The sequence below is a fragment of the Cavenderia fasciculata genome, assembly GCF_000203815.1.
Source record: "Cavenderia fasciculata unplaced genomic scaffold Scf_ET2XIPL01COFD4-5, whole genome shotgun sequence".
NCBI lineage: Eukaryota > Evosea > Eumycetozoa > Acytosteliales > Cavenderiaceae > Cavenderia > Cavenderia fasciculata.
The window spans coordinates 3,331,831-3,356,567 of NW_004457695.1; the positions used below are offsets into that span (position 1 = coordinate 3,331,831).

The 24,737-nt window shown below is 33.2% G+C and overlaps 12 protein-coding genes across 12 annotated transcripts; 4 read left to right on the top strand and 8 right to left on the bottom strand.

The window, feature by feature from the left end:
• Positions 1-15: 15 nt before the first annotated feature.
• On the bottom strand, positions 16-944 carry DFA_08895 (uncharacterized protein; the record flags this gene model as incomplete). Its single annotated transcript, XM_004356325.1, has 2 exons — positions 16-480; positions 558-944. The coding sequence occupies 2 exons, from the start codon at positions 942-944 to the stop codon at positions 16-18; spliced, it is 852 nt and encodes a 283-aa protein (XP_004356378.1).
• Positions 945-1,435: 491 nt separating this feature from the next.
• DFA_08896 (uncharacterized protein) lies at positions 1,436-8,238 on the top strand (the record flags this gene model as incomplete). Its single annotated transcript, XM_004356326.1, has 7 exons — positions 1,436-3,355; positions 3,377-3,546; positions 3,634-4,268; positions 4,404-4,955; positions 5,013-5,475; positions 6,330-7,480; positions 7,529-8,238. 7 exons carry the CDS (start codon positions 1,436-1,438, stop codon positions 8,236-8,238), a joined length of 5,601 nt encoding a protein of 1,866 aa, XP_004356379.1.
• A 138-nt stretch (positions 8,239-8,376) lies between these two features.
• Positions 8,377-8,868, bottom strand: DFA_08897 (uncharacterized protein; the record flags this gene model as incomplete). Its single annotated transcript, XM_004356327.1, has 3 exons — positions 8,377-8,468; positions 8,572-8,736; positions 8,805-8,868. The coding sequence occupies 3 exons, from the start codon at positions 8,866-8,868 to the stop codon at positions 8,377-8,379; spliced, it is 321 nt and encodes a 106-aa protein (XP_004356380.1).
• A 724-nt stretch (positions 8,869-9,592) lies between these two features.
• DFA_08898 (uncharacterized protein) lies at positions 9,593-12,500 on the bottom strand (the record flags this gene model as incomplete). The annotated part of the gene is made up of 3 exons (XM_004356328.1): positions 9,593-9,684; positions 10,015-10,040; positions 10,837-12,500. 3 exons carry the CDS (start codon positions 12,498-12,500, stop codon positions 9,593-9,595), a joined length of 1,782 nt encoding a protein of 593 aa, XP_004356381.1.
• Positions 12,501-12,962: 462 nt separating this feature from the next.
• DFA_08899 (uncharacterized protein) lies at positions 12,963-13,479 on the bottom strand (the record flags this gene model as incomplete). The annotated part of the gene is made up of 3 exons (XM_004356329.1): positions 12,963-13,054; positions 13,143-13,304; positions 13,398-13,479. 3 exons carry the CDS (start codon positions 13,477-13,479, stop codon positions 12,963-12,965), a joined length of 336 nt encoding a protein of 111 aa, XP_004356382.1.
• Positions 13,480-13,768: 289 nt separating this feature from the next.
• Positions 13,769-15,924, bottom strand: DFA_08900 (putative transmembrane protein; the record flags this gene model as incomplete). Its single annotated transcript, XM_004356330.1, has 5 exons — positions 13,769-14,053; positions 14,134-14,817; positions 14,896-15,114; positions 15,212-15,527; positions 15,599-15,924. 5 exons carry the CDS (start codon positions 15,922-15,924, stop codon positions 13,769-13,771), a joined length of 1,830 nt encoding a protein of 609 aa, XP_004356383.1.
• Positions 15,925-15,982: 58 nt separating this feature from the next.
• DFA_08901 (uncharacterized protein) lies at positions 15,983-17,943 on the bottom strand (the record flags this gene model as incomplete). Its single annotated transcript, XM_004356331.1, has 3 exons — positions 15,983-16,008; positions 16,283-16,490; positions 16,636-17,943. The coding sequence occupies 3 exons, from the start codon at positions 17,941-17,943 to the stop codon at positions 15,983-15,985; spliced, it is 1,542 nt and encodes a 513-aa protein (XP_004356384.1).
• An 89-nt stretch (positions 17,944-18,032) lies between these two features.
• DFA_08902 (uncharacterized protein) lies at positions 18,033-19,255 on the bottom strand (the record flags this gene model as incomplete). The annotated part of the gene is made up of 3 exons (XM_004356332.1): positions 18,033-18,445; positions 18,532-19,017; positions 19,093-19,255. The coding sequence occupies 3 exons, from the start codon at positions 19,253-19,255 to the stop codon at positions 18,033-18,035; spliced, it is 1,062 nt and encodes a 353-aa protein (XP_004356385.1).
• An 826-nt stretch (positions 19,256-20,081) lies between these two features.
• DFA_08903 (uncharacterized protein) lies at positions 20,082-21,537 on the top strand (the record flags this gene model as incomplete). The annotated part of the gene is made up of 5 exons (XM_004356333.1): positions 20,082-20,142; positions 20,228-20,512; positions 20,594-20,650; positions 20,724-20,853; positions 20,922-21,537. 5 exons carry the CDS (start codon positions 20,082-20,084, stop codon positions 21,535-21,537), a joined length of 1,149 nt encoding a protein of 382 aa, XP_004356386.1.
• A 161-nt stretch (positions 21,538-21,698) lies between these two features.
• esf2 (RNA-binding region RNP-1 domain-containing protein) lies at positions 21,699-22,664 on the top strand (the record flags this gene model as incomplete). The annotated part of the gene is made up of 2 exons (XM_004356334.1): positions 21,699-22,149; positions 22,249-22,664. 2 exons carry the CDS (start codon positions 21,699-21,701, stop codon positions 22,662-22,664), a joined length of 867 nt encoding a protein of 288 aa, XP_004356387.1.
• A 289-nt stretch (positions 22,665-22,953) lies between these two features.
• DFA_08905 (tatD-related DNAse) lies at positions 22,954-24,000 on the top strand (the record flags this gene model as incomplete). The annotated part of the gene is made up of 1 exon (XM_004356335.1): positions 22,954-24,000. The coding sequence occupies one exon, from the start codon at positions 22,954-22,956 to the stop codon at positions 23,998-24,000; it is 1,047 nt and encodes a 348-aa protein (XP_004356388.1).
• Positions 24,001-24,204: 204 nt separating this feature from the next.
• On the bottom strand, positions 24,205-24,694 carry DFA_08906 (uncharacterized protein; the record flags this gene model as incomplete). Its single annotated transcript, XM_004356336.1, has 3 exons — positions 24,205-24,296; positions 24,370-24,537; positions 24,610-24,694. The coding sequence occupies 3 exons, from the start codon at positions 24,692-24,694 to the stop codon at positions 24,205-24,207; spliced, it is 345 nt and encodes a 114-aa protein (XP_004356389.1).
• Positions 24,695-24,737: the final 43 nt, after the last annotated feature.

Below are 24,737 nucleotides of genomic sequence, written 5' to 3' on the forward strand. Positions count from 1 at the left end.
TTTGTATTTTTTTTTTTAGGCAAGTGTATAATAATACTCTTGATTTAAATCAGGTACACCTCCTCCTTCTTCATTTAATAATGGTTCTTTATCTTTTGGTTGATTAGAGGAGGAAGTTGATGAAAAGGTTGGTCTTGGGGATCCACCAAAGAAAAAGCTTGGATCATGTGATGGCATGACAAAGAAACCAACATGCAATGAATTTATAAATTCAAATCCAAAAGAGACCAATTTAAACATCTTCCAAAAGTTACCTCCACCCCAAGTAAAGCTGTTTCTACTACACTCGACCAACGTAATAATACTTAGTGGGAAACTAATATAAACGAAATCAAGGAATGGAGGTACTTGTAAAAGATCATTTGAATTCTTTTCTTCTCTAATTATATTTGAATCAAATGATGATGATAATTGTTTGTTTTTAATTCCTTGTCTAATTACTCTAATATAATAAATCAATTTAAATATTATTGATGTTGGCTAAAAAAAAAAAAAAAGGATAGTTAATAAGCATTATATTATTCTATCTTATTTTTTGAATATTGTGATTGATTTACCTTAAAAACAGTACTACTAACCAAAAAGTAAATAAATTTAGATGTAATTTTCTTTTGGAAAACCATTCTAAATAGAATTGAAGCCAACAATGATCCTACTATTGATATTATTAAACGAAATGATATAAATGATGCACCCATTGGTACATTATAACGAAGGTAGTGGATAAATGAAATGAGAGATTCTACGATCAACATTATATCCGATAATCCATTGGCCAAACCACCCATAGTAATAATGGTGAAAAGAAATCTCCATATCTTTGGAAACTTTCTTTCAATGGCATCGTAAATATATGCTATCCAACATGTTGGTATCATCACCAAATCAGGTATTATAAATGGTATATAAATAATTAAATAAACACAATCTGTAGTACTAGCCATAATAATAAGAATAATAATAATTATTTGTTAAAACATTAATAGTAAATCAATTGATGATCATCATTAAAATTGATGGTGTCCCAAAGGTTAGGATAGTGCTAACTCTAGAGAGAGAGTAAGCTACCATCAAAAATAAACATATTTTTTATTACAATAAAATAGACAAAAAGAGAATGAATGAATGAATGTCATTGGTACTCACCAACCTTGTTATTATTCAATTTTATTTAAATAATTTTAATTTTATTTACGACTGGATGTTGTCTGTAAAAAGCAGGTACCATGATTCTCATTCTTGATCGACTTGTGCTTCTCTCCAAAGATTTCTAATTTTCAAAGTTCCTGTGAGAGACAACTGTTTTTAAGTCACTGCGATACTTTATTATTAATATCTATGATGATTCATACATAGCAAAGATGGACACAACGAACATTTAAAACTGTTTGTACAATCATAAACAGATATAGATAGATAAAGAAAGAAAGAAATAATGTGGTTGTTTAACTCTTTTAAAAATACACAACCAACAACAACAATTAATAAGAATATAATTAATAATAATCAACTTGGTTTACCAGATTATATTGTAAAGAAGATACTAAGGTGTTTACAACATTCTATTGCACCATGTTTACATGACTCATTAGAGGATAATGGTGGAGATATTGACTTGAGTCGTAATGCATACACTCTTTATGATGGTAGAATGAATGTACACTCTATATTACATTTGTCGTTGGTGTGTAGTTATTGGTTTAGAATCATCATACCATCGTCGATGGATAGATACACCTATGTCCTTCCATCAATAGCCGTTCAAGAACAAGACCACATCAAACTATTTGGAAAGAATGTAATTGCCAGATACAAAAGATCACCTCTACAACAATTTAATCAATCGCTACAACAGTATCTAAGAAATAATAATATTGTCATTGATAGTGGTAACAACAGTGGAAACAAGGTAGAATCATTAAAGATATACATTTCACTTGAATACCGTCAGAGTATGGATACACCACCACTTAGTGTCAACTCTATCATGAATTATGATGCATCGGTGGCTGCGTTGTCTGTGAATCTACGTCGGTTGACATTGTATAATATCGAGTTTAACGATACGCTGTTAAACTTGTCAAAGTGCACGAGGTTGGAGAGACTGGTGATCTATCCAGTCGGAGTGTGGCGTGCAAACTATAGTGACATCTTGCTTGCACTATTAAAGCAGACACCAACACTGACAGACTTGGCTATTAAATGTAGATCGACCGAAATGACAGCACAATGCGATAAAGATACATCGGCATTGGGTCAGCTTCAAAAGTTTACATTTATAGGGTCGCCGACCGATCAGTTGAGAGGATTGATGACACCTTGTGCATTCAAGTCAATGTCCAACTTGGTTGATTTGAAACTAAAGTTTAATGGACTGATTGCATTTAATTCAAGACTACGACCATCGGCAATGATACAGGCTATCCCATCACTTGCTAAAATGGAGCGTCTTCATTTGGAGAACTTTATCAGTCCGGCCGAGACAGATACAAATATAGAAGAGAGTGTGTCTTCTGCACAGGGATTCACGTATCTGCCATGGCATGCGTTGAGTAGTCTCACACACCTCTATATTGAGAGACTGCTTGGCACATATACTCGTCGCCAGGTCAACCATCTGCTACATGATGTGCGCCATATCACGACGTTGCAGTCGCTTGCCATCAAGTCAATCGAGATGATTCACCCTCCAACACTCATCTCTACACTCGATGCACTTCCATACCTCACCTACTTTAAATACGCGACTACTCCAAGAATGGACTGTGAACAAGAATCTGGTACAATGATCGTCCACTCATCCGACACTTCAATTAGTCTTGCTATCCTGCAGTACCTTGAAACCAACCAAACCATCCAACGATTCTCGTTTACATTGGACAATGAATACGGTCCGTCAGTATACCCCTTTAGGGCATTATTCAATCACTATCAAGACAATAGTACCAGTCAGTTACACAAGAGTAACTATTACATTTCCGATGAATTTACTCAACTAGAATGTAAAGTCAAAGACCTACAAAATGGTCTAACCAATCTAATCAAAAACTCTGAATCTATGCAACGCATATCATTGTCTTCAAACATTGGTAGAATATCATCGGAAGATCTAGAAGTAGATAGACAAAAGCTTGGAACCAATTTAGAATTATTATCTCCTCAATTTTTGAATACCCTAGTTCGTCTCATCGATTGCAATCTCTCCTCTGATTCAAAGGTTAATCCAAGATCAAAATTACAATTTATTAAAATTGATAAATGTTTAACTTTTAATCATAATCATGATGATGATGAAGATAAAGACAACAACAACAATATTAATAATAATAATAATATTAAAAATAATCGTAAAAATGTAAATAGTTTTAATTTCAAGTATAACAATAATAATAATCAAAAGATCAAACTAGTACCAAAGAAAAAAGTACACAAATCCAACAACTTTTGGAAATGGGAGATGAAAAGAATAGTAAAAGAGGATGCTAATCAATTTAAAAGAATTGGTCCACATCATCAAGATGTTCAATTCATTGCCCAAGCTCAAATGTTATAAATTAAAAATCAAATAAAATTATTAATAGTGTGAAAGTAATATCTTTACAATGGATGATAGGCTTCTCTCTTTCTTTAAAGATTGAGTAATCTCTTAGTTAATTCATTGTATATATCAAATAATACAAATGAAGAAGAAGCTGTGGGTCAAAAGATGACAAACAACAACAACATCAACAAGTCCATTCAACCTATTCAAAACAATCAAGTCAATGTACCTGATTACATTTTAAAATATATAATATCTTTATTACAACAACCATCAACAACATGTTCTAACAACAACAACAACAACAACTCGAGTGAACATCTTGTGTCTCTTACTCCTCCTCCTCTTAAAAAGTTTAATCAATATGTTAATTATTTGTATTTGTCATTGGTTTGTTCATATTGGTTTAGATATATTATACCTGTATCGGTCAAGTCGTTTAGATATATCATCCCAAATACATCGGTATCGTATTTGGTGGGCAAAGTAGGCCTGAGATACCCAAAATCACCTTTAACATTATTCAATCAATCGTTGCAACTCTACACAAACAATCATAAAAATAATAATAATAATAACAAATATACAAGCAATCAAATTGAAAGATTAAAGGTATTTGTTGAATGTGAGGATATTAAATTACCAATGTCACTGGAACCAATATTACACCCATCCTCATCACTGGATGCTGTATCACATAGTCTGCGTCGTTTGACACTCTATAATGGTAGGATTGGTGAAAGTTTGGTATACTTGGAACGATGCAACAATTACAAAGACTAACCTTCATCCATTTGGTAGATGGGATACACGAGAGATGAGATGTATACTCTATCTCTGTCAAAGTTACCTTTCATCACAGACCTTGCAATCAAGTGTACTTCGATTGATCGTGTTGAAGCAACCTATGACAAACGACATATTGCATCACTTGGACACTTGAAAAAGTTTACCTATGTTGGATCACCGAGTGATATGATGGCCGGTGTCTTATCGGAAAGACATCTTGACCAATTGACAGACCTCACCATCAAGATTAATAGAGGTGTCTACCCAGTCTCTAATCAATGGTCATTGGTTCTAGCCAACAAAGAACAATTAAAGACACTCCGTCTATGTCATTGGGTTGTACTTGATCAAGAGAGAGATGCACTCAAATTAACTAAATCGTCACTATCTACACTCACCTCACTCCATATCAACAGTCTCTTTCCGGGATACACCCAATCAAGTGTCAATCACCTTTTATCAAATATTCAAATGTTAAAGTCTCTATCTTTTCTTGCTATTAAATCAATTAGATATATAGACTCTGACAACCTCATCACCACCATTGATTCATTGTCACCACAACTATCACATTTTAAATTTGAAACTACACCATTATTCGATCAAGAAGGAGATCAAAGAATAGGTACGATAAATGACAACTCGTTAAGATCAGTATCTATCCAACTATTTAAATATCTAGAATCCAATAATAATAATAATAATCATAAAATCAAAAGATTCACATTTACATTGGAAAAGGATGTGATAGAAGAAATACGCCCATCTCAACTACAACTAGAACAACAAAATCAAAAATATGAAATTACATTTCAAGCGATCTGTCAATCTATATCATTATTGATTATAAACTCACAATCGATAAGAGAATTGACAATCAATTCAAAATATCCAAATGCTAATTTTAAAGATAGTCAATCAATTAGAGACCTATTATCATCATCATCACCATCGTTTGTCAATGATCCACCCAAACAACAATTATCTATTATTAAATTTGATAAATCAATTATGGTATCGCTACATCAAACTACTGGTTTGAATATGCAAGTATCTGTAGTTCCAATTAACAAAATACCATCAGATGATGATTGGAAATTAAAAATACAAGGATCAATCAAGGTCTATGCTCCCTATTCAAAATAGTATGTTTAGTTTCAAATCCAACTGTTGGACCATTTTAAATAAAAGAAATAAAAAGAAGAAAGAAATAGAAAATTAATTGTTCTATGGTTTAATTTACATTGATTGATTGATTGATTGATTGATTGATTGATTGATTGATTGATTGATTGATTGATTGATTGATTCTTAAATAATAAATAAAACATACATTTCCTTTGTCTTTACTTACTGCCCGATGGAAGTAGTAGTCTAGAAACCCTACAGGTTTGACACGACCAACGATCTACCAAAAGAGACAATGTATACAATTGATAGTGTCAAACCTATAGAGTTGCAATCGTGTTTAAGATGTTCATTGGTGTTAGGGTTAGGGGTTAGGGTAGAGCAAGAACACCAGATTCTTGCTCTCATCGTAGCTGTCAATTACATTTAACAAAAAATTTAAAGGTGGTCTAATCTTTACTACATGAAGAATAATTGGTAAGTATTTTATTTATGAACCACCCACAACTCTTCTTTTCTTTTTTGCTTTTTGCTTTTGTTATATTGTAGTGGTATTTACACTTTAGTAACATTTTCATGGTTTTGAGGCTCCAATACGTTCTTCAACTTTATATCAATAAAGTTATTTATTACATGTGAATACTGTACTATATATATATTATTGGGATGATTAATGAAGATCAGACTCTGAAGGTTCGAGGGAGGATCGCATGAAATTCAAACTTTAATAATTTTTATAGATAATAATTACCCAATTTCGCAAAGCTTTATTATTATTATACTAGTAGTGGGAGTTAATACTTATATAATTTATCATTATAATGATGTTATTTAATCAACTTTTAAACAAAAAAGATACAAATCATCATAGTCATCATATTCAAAACAATCAAACATGTCTACCAAATTTGATATTAAAGAATATCCTAGAACTACTTCAATACTCGTCATCATGTAACTTGACAACACCAACAACAACAACAACAACATCATCTAGATCAGCATCTGATGAGATAAAGGATAACCGATCGTATATACATATATTCAATGAAAGATCAAACTATCTAATGATAGGGATGGTGTGTTCTTATTGGTTTAAACAAATCATTCCAACATCTATCAGATCGATTAGATATCGTGTACCTATTTGCACCGATCAAGATACATCAGCTATGACATTATTTGGAAAAAAGTTTATCACTAAATACAAAAGATCACCTTTACAACTATACCTTCAATCATTACAATCACATTTTAATATTACAACTAATCAAAATAATGATAATCAAAATAATAATGATCATCAAAATAACTGTAATAATAATATATTTAATAATCTTGAATCTGTAAAGATATATATTCCAACACATCGTAATACAAATATTAAAGTTGAACAATATTTAAATAGTTTGGATGCTATTATGGATATAAAGTCATCGTTGGGGTCAATGATGAATATCGGTCGTCTCACTCTATACAATGTAGATTTAAATGAGATGATTTGGAATCTATCACATTGTCATCGTCTAGAAAGATTGGTCATCTATCCAATGGGTACTAGATGGACTGCACAACATAATCATATCCTCATGACTCTACTCTTGAAAACACCATCCATCCAAGATTTGGCCATTAAATCGTTAAACATTGAATTTGGTACTCCATTGGTTGGTGATTGTTCTGGGTTGATGAACATTGTAAAGTTTACATATGTTGGAAGGACACATCTCTCAGAGTCTGGTCTCGTATCGAAAAAGACATTTTCACAACTTGGTAACTTGGAGCATCTCAAAATCAAGTTAAACACATCACCTCAAAATGGGTATCCGTCGTGGTTGGAAGTACTACCATCAAAGTCGAAATTAAAGAGTCTTTACTTGAGTCATTTCCTCAACCCCGAAACCACAAGTCTAGAGGGATTCACAAATCTTACCAGGTTATACATTGACAGAGACGGATCGCCAGGAGGAGGAGGAGAATCATTAGCATCAACACCGCAACGGGTGTTTGATCAAATTGCAAGTTTGAAGAAACTGACATACCTTGCCATCAAGTCGATTTTTTTTAAAGTCGATTATCAAACTCTGATAAGTGTCATCGATTCATTGCCACTGTTGAATCACCTAAAGTTCTCCGTGTTGGTGCCAAATTCGATTTTTTTTAGTCCAAACAACCCGGAACTCCTCATGAAATACCTCGAAACCAACCATACCATCAAACGATTCTCGTACTCTTTGGAAGCTGAAGATTCAGTCAGCAGACAGCATCCCTCCATGGTAGAGTACCACGACAACGTCGACAATGGAATAGAACACTTACTTGACTATACCAAAAGCAATGCGAAGCTAATCGAAAGGGCAATTGCTAAATCGCAACAGTGCTTGCTTTCTTTGATTCAAAATTCTGAAACATTGGAAACTATATCATTTTCATCATTGGTTGATTCATTGGAAAAGAAGAATAATACTATTAATGATAGAATTGTAACAAAAGAATTCATGTCCAAGGTTTTGAATGCAAAAAAGAATCCAAAGTCTTGTTTATCATTAATTAAAGTCGATAGTTGCCTCTCTATCATTGACAATGATGATCATAACAAAAACAATCAAGTCATTTCTATTTGTCCAAAGAAGAGAATTCACCATCTCAACGACCAATATAGATGGGAGATGGAAAAGACATTAAAACAAAATATTAATCATTTTAAAAAACACATGGAACTGGAACTTATAGAACAGATGTTACAAGAAATCTCTCTATCTGCAGTAGAAATGGTTTAGACTAAACTAAACATTAAAGATAGATAATTTCTTTCTTTTTTTGTGTTGTTGTTGTTAATGTACATTATATTTTATTGCCCCAAAAAAAAGGCAAGCCTCTTTTTTTTTACATATTTTAAAATTACAAACTTATAAAGTTTAAGCTGCTACAGTACAATTAAATGATCTAATAAAATTCAAGTTTGTAGTTCCAATTGCTACAGTACCTCTTAATTTAATTGTATCACATTCTTTTGTAAAAAATAAAAATAAAAAAACAAATATTTAGTAAATTATTATTTACAAAATGTTTAAAGTATTCATTGTATTAATATTAATTTTAAATGTACATACGAGGGATAGCGGGGAGATTACAAATCATAGGTGAAGCTCCTTGTGAACAAAATGGTTGAATATCAGTTGACATTCCTTGGTATTGAATTTGATTTTGCATCCAGATCATTGAAGTTGGTTCAAAAGTGATAGACTGGGTCTTACCATTTTGAGTGACTTTTGATACTATTAAAAGAAAAAGAAAATATTATTTTAATGAATATTATATTATTATCATTGGTTATATAACATACTTTCATATGAATGAACAACAGTGGAAATTAAAATAAATATTAATACAATGAATACTTTAAACATTTTTAAAAGATAAATATACGAAATGAATTGTTAAATGATTGATATTTCCAATAGAATATGGAAGAAGTTTGAAGTTTTTTTTCTTTCTTGAAACTTATATTTATACTATTCCTAAAACAGTTAGTTTTGATGTTACTGATGGACTAAACCCTTTGAATAAAAAAAGGTTCTTTTCCAATTCTATGTGCAATATTGTTGAACCGTGTCCACCCATCGTTTCTATTCAAGAAACGTGGCAAAATTAACCATAAGGAGGTAACATTGGATGGATGATCTTCATCTACCACACCTATGTACACCAAGGGATGAATAGATGTTTGATCGACCCTTCTTGTCATTTGGGAATCGACTGATATGAGACCTTAATCTCGGGAATATAAATGTACATACTTGTTATATCACACTGTGGTAGTGTGTGATCATCATCAACCTACATACTGTCTACTTTTTGAATGCACAGTGTAAAGTACTGTGAACCCAATCCACTTCCTTTCCATAAGACCGCTAGGATGTTGTTGAAAGTGTGGTGTAACACTGCAGTGCGCAAAAGTGTTGGTATTTGGCACACCACTTGAAAAGGAGTCTCGACCAATACCACAGTTATTGCAATAAAACAATGGTGGTGATGATACCACCAAGTATGGTTGTTTTTGTGTAGACTTTTTTTTTTTTTTATTCATTATTAATCTTGTCACAGGAGATTAACCATAACAAGTAGTTATGTCTAGAGAACTGTTGTGCAATTAAATTGGAAATTCATCGAGAGATTAATAACTGCAAATCCATTGGTACCGCGAAGACGAATCGTGTCACATGCTTGAATTGAGAAAAGAGAGATTAGAACAAAATGGAATCAACATTGTCATCTTTTAAAACAACAAACAATAGTTGGTTGGATATTTACCTGGCATAATGGGGAGGTTACACACCATTGGAGAGACACCGCTTTGTGAGCAAAATGGCATGATATCTGTTGTCATCCCAGCGAATTTAATTTGATTGTCAAACCAGATCATGTAATCTGGAACAAATGAAATGGTTAAAGTTCTATTACTTTGAACTACTTAAGTTACTAAATTTGATAGAGAGACATAGGAGAGAGGGTGTTATTTAATTAATTAATATTAATTGATTTAATTTACATACTTCCTGCATTTGCAATATTCAATCGACTGGAAATTAAAAGAAAACAAAAAATAAAGAATAGAGTAGTTGTTGTGGATGATGATGATGATGTTAGATACTTGAACATAATTATTCTATGTTGAAGAAATAAATAAATAAATAAAAAAATTCTATTAAATGCAGGTATATTGTTGGTGTTGTTGTTGATGTTGCCAAATCAAAACATCTGTTTGATTAATAAACTTTAAACATTCATTCATTCATTCATTCATTCATTTCGATAGACATTTTGTTTTATGGTTGTGCAGGTAGGGAAATTTAAAACCACTGGTGATTATACATTTTTTTAAACGGATTATATGGGTACCAAGTGACATTTAATACACAATTGATGATGTTACTAGATGTAGATCCAACACAATAGTCTATTGCTGTTATTGTGGAACCATAGAATGAAAATGATTTTTTACATCCAAAACAACACTGTTTCTTGTTGATGTATCTGACAACATTGACTTTTAAAATATTGATGGTGTTCTTTTGTGGTGTTGCTCATTGTTGTTGTTAAAACACTGTATTAAAAGAGGATATGAATTTAAAATCAAATACATAACCCAACTTGTGTGTATGAGTGACTGTTGATTAAAGAACAGATCTTGTTCTACAATATTGCTATTTTTTCAATATTGTTATAAAATATAGTTATAACCATCATTTATTTTATTATTATTATTATTATTATTCTTTATTTGTTATTCCTTAATTGTTATTTAATTTTGAGTAAGGGAAAAGATAAAATAAAGTCCTCCATCATCTGAAATAATATTGGTATCATATTCATACCCTGGTTGAGTTGGGTAGAGAGTGAAATTGGGGATGGACATTTCGGATCTGCCATTGACGAGATAGTACTGGGTACCGAGAGCGACACCTTTGGCTTTTGTTGTTAAAGTGAGGCGACTCGAGTAGCTAAAGGTGACTTGGGAATTGCAAATAATGGGTACATAAGAAGTAGATGTGGCAAGTGAAGTCAAGTTCAAATTAACGGCGGAATTGGCGTTGACTGTCAAAGTGCTGGCAATGTAGAGGGTACCGTCGGTCATGTTCATCTGGGCACCTGTGCCGAGGACGAGTGAGGCTAGATGGTTGTTGGATCCCGAGACAATGAGTTGGGAGTTATTGGCGAGTGAGAGGGAAGCGCTAGAGAATTTAGAGCCGCCAGTCAAGACAACTTGTGATGATTGCGAGGCAGAGACGCTACCACCGTTGACATAGGTGTAGTTGAAGAGGGCATTGGCACCGTTAAAGAAAAGCGAAGACTTGGAGTCCATTGTAATTTGTGAGGTGGTCAGGTTGAGTGTGGCAGAGGGGAACACTACAATGTTGACCATCTCAACGTCGACGATGAGCAGCGAGCTGTTGCCATTCACTTCTATGGTGATGGGGGCACTGATTGTGGGTGCGGTGAAGAGCTTGGCAATGCTGACGTTGGTGAACACGAAACGGCTCCAATAGTTGTTATCATTGTCAATCTCGAGCGAGGTGATGTTACCGTTGCCAAACGCGACCGAAGCGTTGAAGATGAGTGTTTCTCCGAGCAACGACACATTGGCAAATGTGGTAAAGTTGCCAGTCTGCGCGTAGACCTGTGTGTTGGCAGTGCCCTCGAGATAGGCAATATAAGAGTTGGACACGTACGAACCCATTTTAAGAGTACCACCCAAGGTGAGGGAGACATTGGTATTGACGTTGATCTCGCCAACAGTGATGTCACTGCCAACGATTGAAAAGTTGCCTGTACGTCCGACCATGCGATTAGCCGTCAAGTAAGTACGACCAGTCACGATCAAAGTGTCGTTGAAATAGATCAACTCGGCGACGACATCGGTTCTCGAGATGATAGTGCTGCCGAGGAATTCAAATTGACCACCATAGTAGTTGGAGCCTGTTGGGTAACCCGTTAGATACCCCTCGATCAGAGCAGAGCCAAAGGCGACAAAAGTAGCATTTCCGTGGAGTGAAATGGCAGAGGCATAGCCGAGTGTGGTGTTTCCAACCACGACAAAGTAGCCACCAATCCCAACAAACACACCTCCACCATTGGCAATCGAGGCATTTTCATTGATGTTAAAGATGACGTTTTCATCGACTTGAATCCACGAAGCGGTGAGATTGAGTGAATCTAGCTTGAGAGCTACACTCAGCACGAGTGTGACATTGTTGTTACGGCCAGAGGTAATGTTGAGGTTGAGCAAACTAAAAGGAGACCCGTTTGAAGTGTAGATGTATTGGTTGCCGTGGTAATACGAGGTTGAAAAGTCGATTGTTGCATTTTGGTTGTATTGAGGAGCACTTCCACCAATCCAATTACTATCTTGAAAGAAATCACATCCTTCTGAACAATCTTGTGCTTTAAATTGAACTGATGAATATACTGAGCTACTAGAAACAATTGAAACAATAAATAATAAACAAATAATTAATGTTGAAAATGATAACGATGACATCATTTTTTGAGATAAATAAATAACTAAACTTTAACTATTTAGATAAATAAATCATGTGAGAATGATGATGACGATGATGTGGTTTTAAAAGGTTCGTTTTCATTGTTGAATAATAAAAAGAAAAATATGAAACAAAAAGATCTACAGATATTGGATTCGAGCCCAAGAGTTTTTTGGCATCCAAAGTTTTAAACAGATATTTTCCAAAGATCACTTCAGATATGATGTGGAAAAAAGTCTCAAAAGGACGAAAGTCATATGAGGTACCTTGGTTTTCACAGACAGACAACAGAAGACTATTATTGGTTTTAATCTCTCTAAATCCATTTTTTTTTTATTTGGTTTTTAGATTATTATTATTAATATTGATAATAGATGAATGTACCCAGACATTGAGTTGTGTGAATAGTTGTGTGAATTATATAGGATTAAAAGAGGAGTTGATTGGGTGAGGAAACAGAATTAAGCAATAACAGTACAGTTGAATGGGTAAGAGAAAGAAACTGTTCCAATACCAATGGCCGACATACCATAGAGACGAATGGAATCACAAGCTATAAAGATAAATATTAATAATTATGAAAATTAAATTATTAGTAAAGTTTTAAATAAAAAGGGTAATAATAATTTGAAAGTAAATACCTGGCATGGTTGGGAGATTACAAATCATTGGTGGGTTTCCATTTTGAGTACAGTATGGAGCAATGTTGGTGATAACACCTTTGTTTCTCAATTGTTGAGCGGTCCACATCATGTTGTTTGGATTAAAATTGATAACAAGAGTTTTGTTGGTTTGAGTAACACCTAAAACTAAAAAACGAATTGGAAAAAATTTGATTTGAAATTAAATATTAATATTTTTGGATATACATTTTTTAAATAAATTATAGTACATACTACCACCATGAACTCCATTTGATGAAAGAAGGATTGATGATACAAAAACAAGTAAAAGAACTGATGATAAAAGCTTAAACATTTTTTTAATTTGTAGTTTTGAGTGTGAAAATTAATTAGTGATAAATTAAATACTTATTTGATTTGATTTGATTTGATTTGATGGTATGTAGAGTCTTGAATGCAACCTATTTATATTATTTGATTTTAGCTTGATACCAATGTCGTCGATGCCGTGAACTGAAAGCGTGGGCGAACCCCCCTCCCCCACCAATTTGGGTTCGATGATTTTCAATAAATGAATGTCGTTTTATGTGACAATGTCTACCGAGAAAGATCACTAAAATAGTGTCGCACCTATATATTTGTGTTTATTTCTTACTATCTTGAAGAAAATATTTATACGAGGGAGAATCCAATTCGAACGGTAGAATATAATGATCGACAAATTCTCTTTCCCACCACTGATCCGATGTTTTCCATTTAGTGAATTGGTATTTAAATTTGTTGGCCTTGATATATTTTGGTGGATTGTCTAATGGAAACGGTGAATAATCTATCAAACTAAGTACCTCTGGTGATCCTTCTAATAGTTTAGCCATAAAATGAACAATCCATCCTTGTGTTCTTGGATCACTAATACCTGCAAACCACATCTAAAAAAATTAAATTAATAATTAATAAATGATTTTTAAATGATCATTGATTATTATTATTATTATTTTTTTTTACATACTTGCCAATCTAATCTTGGATTATGACCAGGGAAAACCAATGGTGGAGCACGAGATAGATTACCAGGTTTATAGTAAAATTCATACTCGTACCATTGAATACCATCATAGCTACCTTCGATAGAGAGTTCAAAACGCTCAGTAGTCACATGAGAAAAGAGTCCATAGGTGCCAGTGATGTGGTAAAAATCAAGGGCACTGTGGACACGCTGGATGATGGTGGGAACGCTTTGGCGTTGGAGGTATCGTGTCGATGCGTACAGAGTCGACATGCCAACGAGAATGAAAATAAAGGGAATCAAGAGATTCTTGGAGTTGATGTTGGACAGTGTGAATCGAATATCGGTTTTGTTTCGTTTCTCGCGATCTTGACGAGCACTTGTTGTCTTGTTGTACTCGAGCATTCGGATATATTGGTAAAAGGGTGATGGGAGAATGACAGAACATGCACTGAGAATAAAAGAGTCGTCCAAAAGCATCAACAACAGTGCAATCGTGAGATAGTTGAAAAAGTTGTAGTTTCCTGTTAAAATGATACAGATTTGCAATAATATATTGATCAAACATGCTGTAATCTTGAATACTCTTGGTGCAAAAAAGAATGGTGTAACAAGTATTTCAATTACCAATGTCATCATTGTTTCAAATTGATGATAATAATTTGGGAATTGATGAACATAATAACTCTAAACAAAAAAAGAAATAGAAAAATAGAAATAAATATTAGTACAAGTTTTTTGATTAATTAATTTGTGTTTTCATACAATTATATTTGGAATACATTGAGTTTCATAATGAAATGACATTGCTTTAAATGATGACCAAATGGGAGTGAGTTTAATAATACCACTACCAAAAATCAATCTAAAAACCAACCATTTTAATAAATATCTGATTGGAGTTGAAGGTTTATCATCATATTTAAATGTAAATGGTGATAAGAATATAGCTAAAAATGATGTTTCCAATAATAATTGATCCCACTAGAAAAAGAAAAAGAAAAAGAAAATAAATGATTTAATTAATTAATTGATTGATATTGATATCCATGAATGATCTATTTATATTTATATAACATACTTGATAGGAATAAAATATTTGACCAACATCTACAATACAATAATAAAGGAACCACATAAAGCCAATATAGGTAGCAATGGGTGTTGTAAAAAGAGATAGAGAAGAAAATACTAAACCCAAGACGCACATTAGATACAAAGTATTATTTACACTAATCCCAAAACCATTGGTTGGATGAGTCAATAGAATCCAAATTGAATTGATTTCATTGGTCGATGATGGCGATGCTGACGCCATTAAATTCTTTTGTTGTCTCTCTAATAATGTGTTTACTGGTAATATACCATCTTCACCAATTAATCCTTTAACTTGAAGACTTTTAAAACAAAATAAATAAACATAGTTAATAAATTGTATATTTATGATAATATTATATGTTTCACATACTAGGAAGAGAAAAAAGCAACAAAGAAAACAATGGATAGAATCTTTAAAAAGAACCAAGTTGATAGATAATATGATTGACGTCTTGCTTTTTCTCGTATTCTATCTTTTCTCTTTTTCAACGAGAGTAGATCGGCAATGTGTTCTGCAGCAGCCGATCCTATTCCACTACTCGATTGTTGTTGATAATGTTTTAATTGTGCTTCATCGTAATCTGACCAAGATGAATCTTCACTACTTTGCGTTGATTTATATTTTGAGTAATGGTTGATTGATGATGATGATATTCCTCCTCCTCTTCTCTGATGTACAGTATTCTCTTTTGACATGATGATATTTTGATGATCTTAACTGTTCTCTATTCTATCTATCTATCTATCTATTAATCTAATCCTTATCCTCTGTCTCCTCTTCTTTATAAAGAAGAAAAAGAAAGGAAATGAATGATGGTATTAAGTATAAAGTATATAAAATAGAATTAGATAATAAGCAAGCTATAAAAAAACAACATCAAGATTTCTTGCGAACATGACAAAGACCACGATCAGAACTCAAGGTTCACCTTTGCAAAAAAAAAAAAAAAAAAAAAAAAGAAAATTACTAAATATCTTTCTTTATTTATTTATTTATTTATTTATTTATTCTCTTCATGTTATGAAAAATAATAAATAGATGGGGGTAGGAAACTATTGGGCCCTCCTCCATCACCTTTCCATTCGTTCGTGTAGAAATAATCTTTTAATGATTTTGATTTGAGGAAATAGTCTAATTGGTTGATTGGACATTGCCGGTAATCTTGGTCAACGACCAAGTATTGTACTGTATCACTTTGCAATAATGCGTTGTATAGATTGGTAGCATACTTTCCAAACATGTTACCAGATACATCCAACACCTTGATTGACTTGTTTTGTTGGAATGCATGTTCCAACTCTTCACACCACTCCAAATCATTGTCACTTTTTAATGGTTTTAGAGTTTGCTATCATCTTGGAGAATGATGGTACGTATTTGGGATGCATCGTCTTTTGTGTCAATACCATAGTGGTGATGGTTTGGTTGAGAGAAATCTCATCAAAGAATTGTGATGAGATGATATGAGAGAGATACGACAGACCAAGATATTCAATGGTAGCATTGTTTTCCCAAAGTGATCTAAAAGGTATTTCGAAAATTGGTATTGTCAGAATAGGACAGTCGATTGCACTAAAGATTTGACAACGATAATAATCTTTGAGCAAGAGTCTTTTGAGAGTGGTGTTGTCTTGTAACCCGTCGCACAAAATAGCCCATTCCTCTCCATCAAACGTTTCAACTTGTTCATCATCAGGATGGTAGGTTTCAATGGTATCGTAGATTAAAGCACCACCATCCTCCTCGCTTGGAATGATTAAAACTGAAACTTCGAGTGATTCCAATTTTGAATCTTCCAGTGTCACCAAATCATACAATTCCATCAAATCGACATAGTCATCGTTCAATGTGATGTGCTTGGTGCGTTGTTGTCGACTAAACATATCTTTGTATTGGCAGTGTACTTGAATTAGTTGGCCACTTTGAAATAAACAGACATAGCTTGGTTTGAGGTGATCGAGGTTGTCGGGATAATTAGTCTCATCGAAAATCGAGTCTCTTATATGTACGACCATTGTACTATGATTTGGAGTGAACCCATGCATTTCGGTAAAGTCTTTTTCTGCAAGCTCCAACAACATCGTCGACTTTAAGTTTGGTACCAATACGAGTATTTGGTTGATTGTCTTTGATACATATTCTAACCATATACCACCTCTTGTTTTAATATTGATAGTATCTAGGTGTGGTAATAGATCAATGATCTCTTTGCAAATTGATGGAGTGATCTCGTCGACAACATACGTGTAATCCTTAACATCATCATCATAATTTACCAACAAACAACTCCAATGTATCTTTTGAATATTACAAAGTTGATAGATAGAGTGTTGTTGTTGCTGAATGAATGGTATAAAGATATCCTTTGTAAACCTTCCGATGATAGTCAATTCTGTTCTTGTTCCTCTGACCACTTGAAACCACCATTTCGATACCAATGCCAAGTTGATCAATTGATTATGACCACGGTGTTGATAGTGAGGTAGTTCTCCTGTATACAACAATTTACATATCTCACTATTTGATCTAATCGGTGTGTTTGATAATATATTATTACGTCTTGGTCGATCATAATATGGAGCACGTTCAGGTTCTTCACAAGAATCTGATATAGTTCGACTACATATATGATCATTTGTGTAGTTGATCAATTTGTTAATGATTATTGATTGTACATATAATGGTAAAAATGAAGAAGAAGATAAAGTATTCATTATTATCGAATAAAAAAAATTTAGTAGTAGTTGAAGAACCCTAAATGTTTTTAAAAATATATATATATATTTGGTTTATTAAATTCTTTTTATTTATTTTCACCAATGAAAGAACCCATCTTACAATAATCACCTGGTTGAACGTTAAATTGGAAATCCTTTGATTCAAAAATTAAAACGACGGTGCTGCCTAGATGGAATTGACCGATTTCTTGTCCACGTGATTGGGGAATGTCCTCGGCATAGTCGCTGTCATAAGAATGGCTGCCTACACCATTCCATGAGAAATATTCCAAGTTTTTGCATCTAAAGTCTCTAGTGATCTGATTGGTCTGAGTGACATGATCGAAATTAAGAGAGATTGATCCTACATTGTATGCTCCAACCGCTGTCAATGAATAGAATCCTTGTTCCCAATCACCAGACAATACAATTCTTTCATTCAATGCAAATAAACTTGGAATTAATTTTAAAAATGGTTTATTCACTGGGAATAATGTACCTAAAAAAAGAAAGAAAATTAATTAAATATTAGTATTTATATATAAATATATATATATTGATTTGTTTTGTTGGTTTTATGCTTACCTGGGAAATGAGATCTTTTTTTAATTACCCAATCTTCAGAAGAATGAATACGATGATAATCACCTGGACTGAGATATAATATACAATGATATAATTTACTATTTGGATTTTTTAATAGAGTGAATGGATCGCAACCCAAGAAATGGTTGAGAGAATATGTTACACCTTTGATTTGTTCGACTGTATCGCTGACCACCTCGCCACACGCCAATACACGTCCGTCTACAGGACTGATCATCCCCGATTCACAGATGGGACGACAACCATCTTTGATGGGACGTGAGAAAAACTCGGCCAACGATGGGTAGCTTTCGAGTGGTGCAGGTATTTCATCCATATTGCATCTAAACAATTTGGCCCATGCTCCATAAATCGGACGTCTCAAAACAACCGGTAAACGACGACGATTAAGTAATCCCCACATATATGACATTGTTACTCCTAATAAATCCCATCTAACTATTTGTGGTGGTTTTGATATTGGTACTATAAAAAAAGGAATAGAATATATTTATTAATAACTTGATTGTGATTATGATTATGATTGATTTTATGGTTTACCTTTTTTTAAAACCTTTTTAGAAAAGTTATGTGATGATTTAAATAAAGATTTGGGAATAACTTTTAATAATTTAAGAGGGTTTCTAAAATAAGATGATGATGATGATGAAGTAGTTGATGCTGATGGTGTAGCTACTGTTGTTGGTGTAACTTTTCTAGTCATTCTTTATATATATGTATGTATGTTATAATATGTAATGTATGTATTTAAATGTATATCTAAGTTTTTACGGGTGATCGTCGTCGGAGACAAGCAGGTGTAATTAAATAAATAAATAGTAGGAGGTAGGTAGGATCAAACAAACGATGTTGATGATCTTATAAGAATTGAAAGTAAAGTAAAGTAATACTTTTTTTGTAAAAGCAGGAATAGAAAGGAAAGGAGAGGAGAGGGAGGGACACAAATAATTGAATCAATAAATAATTATAAAAATTAAAATAGGAGTTAGATTTTTCCCAAACGTAAGATTTTTTGATTTAAAACGTTGGTTTGGTTTTTGTCGCTCGAGTCCTGGTTCTCAACCAACTCCACTTCGGCGTTGACTTTTTTCATTTCCGTCAGCGCAGTCGCTTCAATTGTCCTAATCAAGTAATCACTATTTATTTTTAAAAATTGAGTACTTATACAACATCAATAGTATAAGTATAAGTTTATGTTAATGTAGTGTGTTGTTAAAATGTTTAAACAAATACATCACACCCCACTACATCAAACAAAAAAAAAAAGGGGCGGTTAAAAAATCGGCTTTAGCATTATTATTATTGAACGGAGAAATCGAATCGTTCGTAGCATTTCTCAGAGTCATCATCGGGATTTAAAATCCCTTTGCAAACACTGCCCAGTGTTTCTCGAAAAAATCTAGACCACATGCGCTCTGACTCTAAATTGAAATGATCACCTGGATAACATGAATTCAATGTGAATGTGAATATTTCATTTAAATTATTGTTGAATCAAAAGAGAAAAGAGATAATAATCATCAAACAACATGTATAAATCAATCATATTAGTATTCACTGCTACAATCATTGGGCTGTCAATTGCAGTTGGTATGTTGTATAAAGTTTTATTTTTGATCAACAATATCATGAGAAGAGTTTGTCATCTAACATCTATCTATCATCACACTACAAGATAATGGACTAGGATTGGTACCACAAATGGGATGGAACAGTTGGAATCACTTCCATTGTGATATTAATGAAACTGTAATTATGGAGTCTGCATTGGCAATGGTAACATCGGGATTAAAGGATGCTGGTTACCGTTATGTAAACATTGATGATTGTTGGGCTGTTGGTAGAGATGATAATGGTGTCATTCAAGCTGACCCAATAGCATTCCCAAATGGAATTAAATATATTGCAGACTATGTTCATTCTTTAGGTTTATTGATTGGTATTTATACTGATGCTGGTAGTATGTATTTTAAAATAGTAAAATAATAATAATAATAGGATGTATGATCAACTATCTAATTATCTTTTATTATTATTATAGTTTTAACATGTCAAAAAAGACCTGGATCTTATGGATACGAACAAATTGATGCTCAAAGTATGTATATATATATTAATTATTCAGAAATACTCTACATAAAAAATACTAATTGATTTAATTTTAATTAAAGCATACGCTAGCTGGGGAATTGATTACTTAAAGATGGATTGGTGTAATACTTATCTTGAAAACCCACAAGAACGTTATACTATCATGTCTAAAGCTTTAAATGCAACTGGTAGACCAATTTTCTTTAGTTTGTATGTATCATTTCAAATTGGTTAATTTTAATTTAAATATTAATATTATTGTTTTGTTTTTATTTTAGATGTAATTGGGGAATTTCAGAACCATGGATGTGGGCAATGGATATAGGTAATTCATGGAGAACTACCGGTGATATTGCTGATACATGGACTTCGATGACTGTTATTTTAGATCTTCAAGTACCTATTACTTCATTCTCTGGAGTTGGTGGTTGGAATGATCCTGATATGTTGGAGGTTGGTAATGGTGGTATGACCACCACTGAATACATTTCACACTTTTCATTGTGGTCTTTGTTATCGGCACCATTGATTGCAGGTAATGATATTAGATCGATTGACAATACAACATTCTCAATCTTGACTGCTATGGAAGTGATTGCTGTCAATCAAGATACACTCGGTCGTCAAGGTTCGTTGATCAAGTCGATCAATGGTAAAGACCAACAAATCTGGGCTAAACCACTCGCCGATGGATCAAAAGCTGTCATTCTTTTAAATCGTAATGATAATGAAAGTGCAACTATCCAATTGCAATGGGGTGATATTTGGGAATCCCCATCTACCAGTCTCATCGTTAGAGACTTGTGGGCTCAACAAGATATTGATACTTTCACAGGTTCATATACCGCCACAAATATTCCTCCACATGGCTGTGTAATGTTAAGAGTATATTAAATATCAAAAAATAAATAAACAAAAAACAAATAAATATTAATTGTAAAGTTAATTAAAAAAAAATGAAAAAAACGAACGAAAGAAAAAAGATTACAAAGTTTGAGTAGATTCAGTTGTTTGTTGTAGAATTGTAAATAAATATAAAGAGATAGAGAGATAGAATGAAGTTGGCAACTAAAAAGAATAGTGTACAGACTAAACAACAAATACCACCAACAAAAAAGATAGATAACAAACGAAAACAAATAGAGGAAGAGGAGGAAGTAGAAGTAGAAGAATTTGAAGATGAAGAAGAAGATATAGATCAAGATGATATAGAAGAAGAAGATGAAGATGATATAGAGGAAGATGATGGTGTAGAGGAAGGGGATGGAGAAGAGGGAGATGAAGACAATACAGAGGAAATGGAAAGAGTGACAGGTATGAAGAAACAAAATAAAGTTAGTTATGTACTCAAACAAATGACAACGGAAAAGATGGTTGAAGTACAAAAGAAGAATGAAAACAAGGGTATTGTCTATGTATCAACTATCCCAGCTGGTATGACTGCCAATAAATTAAAACAATTATTAATGAAAGAAGGAATGGTTTCTAGAATGCATTTAGTTAAAGGTAAATACAAATACAAATATAAATAAATATATATTTAAACAAAAAAACGAATCAAAAGATCATATTTATATTATTAACACTATTTTATCTATGATTTAGCCGACGTTGAAAGAAAACATAGAAGAAATAATATGTTTAAAGAAGGATGGATTGAATTTAATGACAAGAGAAGAGCAAGACATATTGCAACGGTTTTAAATAATTGTCCGATGGGAGGTAAAAACAGAGACAAACATAGAGACTGTCTTTGGAATCTTAGATATCTACCAAAGTTTAAATGGCATCATCTTATGGACAGACTAGTACAAAAGAAATTGGAACGTGATCAACGTCTCTTGCATGATATGGCTGCCATGAGAAAAGAGAATGCCAAGTTCCTCGAACAGGTACAATACTCTAAATACGCAATGCCCAAGTTGGAAAAGAAGGTTGCCAAGTCTGGTGAAGACAAAGTACTTCGTACATTCAAACAACGTAAAACTCATGAATTACAAAATTCTGTTCATGATGATTAATAATAGTAATAATAATAATAATATTAATATTAATAATAAATTAAATTATTTAATTAAACCAACTCAACTTAAACTCAAGTTCATACGATCATTCATTCATTGTTAAAAGAGAGACATGTCAGTCGCTGCGATTGGTTTGAGAAATCAACTTCCACACATTTTCTCAAGTTTGTCTGCAAGTGGTACTTATCATTTCTTTTCAAAGCCCACTGATCACGATTATTATTATTAGATATAAAGATAAATATACATATACCTTTATACTTATACATATATATATACATACACAATGAACGACAATGACTTCCCAGCATTAGGAGCACCAATCAAAAGAAAACCTGCTGCTGTTCAACAACAACCAGCTTATAAACCAGCTGCTACTACTTCAGCTGCTGCTGCAGTGGTTCAGCAACAACAACCGGCACCATCAAAAGTACAATATCAACCTTCTACTGCTCCAGGTGGAGTTGTAAAACCTACAACTACCTATCATATAGCTGATATAGGTGCTAATCTAGCAGATAAACAATTTGATAGAGATTTTGATCAATTGTTACAACGTGCATCTGGTAAAGGTGTTAATACGATTGTGATGACTGGTACATCGATACCGTCTAGTCGAAAGGCAATCGAATTGATTGAAGCAAAGCAAGAGGTGTTTAAGAGATTTGGTGTGACTGTGTATTCGACGTATGGTGTACATCCACACTCGGCGGAGCGTGCACCAGCCAACACATGTCAAGAGATTAGAGAGATGGCCAAGAAATACCCACACATTGTAAAGGCGGTTGGAGAGTGTGGACTTGACTTTAACCGTAACTTTAGTAGTCATCAATCACAGATGGATATGTTTGAGCGCCAGATAGAGGTGGCCGTCGAGTTGGGACTACCCCTCTTTCTCCACGAACGTGACGCCCACAAAGAGTTTGTCCAAGTGACCAACAAGTTTGTCAGCGCTGGCAAGATGCCCAAGGCGGTAGTGCACTGCTTTACAGGCATTGAAAAAGAGGCAGACGTCTACCTTAAAATGGGCTTTTACTTTGGATTCACTGGCGTCATCACACAAGACAAGCGTGGAGAGACATTACGCAAGATACTCTCCTCTCGCAAGATCCCACTCAACCGTATCATGATAGAGACCGACTGTCCCTACATGACCCCCCACAACCTGCCAGCTGCCGACAAACTAAAAAAAGGAGGTGACCGTCATATCCGTAACGAACCTTCCTATCTCCCATGCGTCCTCTCTACTCTAGCTCAATGTTATGGTATCTCAGAGGAAGAAGCTGCCAATCAAACTCTTGCAACAACAAAGGAATTTTTTAATCTAAATTAAGAAAAGCAAATTAAATTAAATACTACGTATTGTATTGTATTATATTACATTTGTAATATTTATATATGTATATATAGTTGGTATTTATAATATTAAATTAATTATAATATTATAGATACTATTTGTTTGTTTTATTTTTTTTTTTTTTTTTGGAAAACATTGGGTTGATGATATACCAAATGACTGTGAAAGTGATTGGAGTGATTAATCAGTAATAGTACAATTGAATGGGTAGTTCATAGATACTGTACCAATACCAATACCACTCATACCAGCAATACGAATAGTGTCACATGCTAAACAAATAATTAAAAAAGAATTAAGAGTTTATACTTTTGGAAAAAGTTATTAATAATATTTATAACTTACATGGAACAGCTGGAAGAGAACAAATCATTGGAGAAACACCATCTTGAGTGCAATATGGCATCATATTGGTAGCCAATCCTTTGAGTTTAAGTTGTTGGGCGGTCCAAACCATATTGTTTGGAGTAAAGTCAATGACCAATGTTTTGTTTGTTTGATTAATTCCAATAACTAAAAAAAGAAAAAATATATATTAATAAATCTCTTAAATAATCTAAGGGTATTTTAATAGTTTATACATACTACCAGCATCAACAGCAGAATTGGAAACAAAGAGGATGGATGAAATAAAAATAATGAAAAGTGCAGAGGTGATGATCTTGAACATTTTAGTTGGATTTAATTTTAAAAGAGTATAAATGGAAATTAAT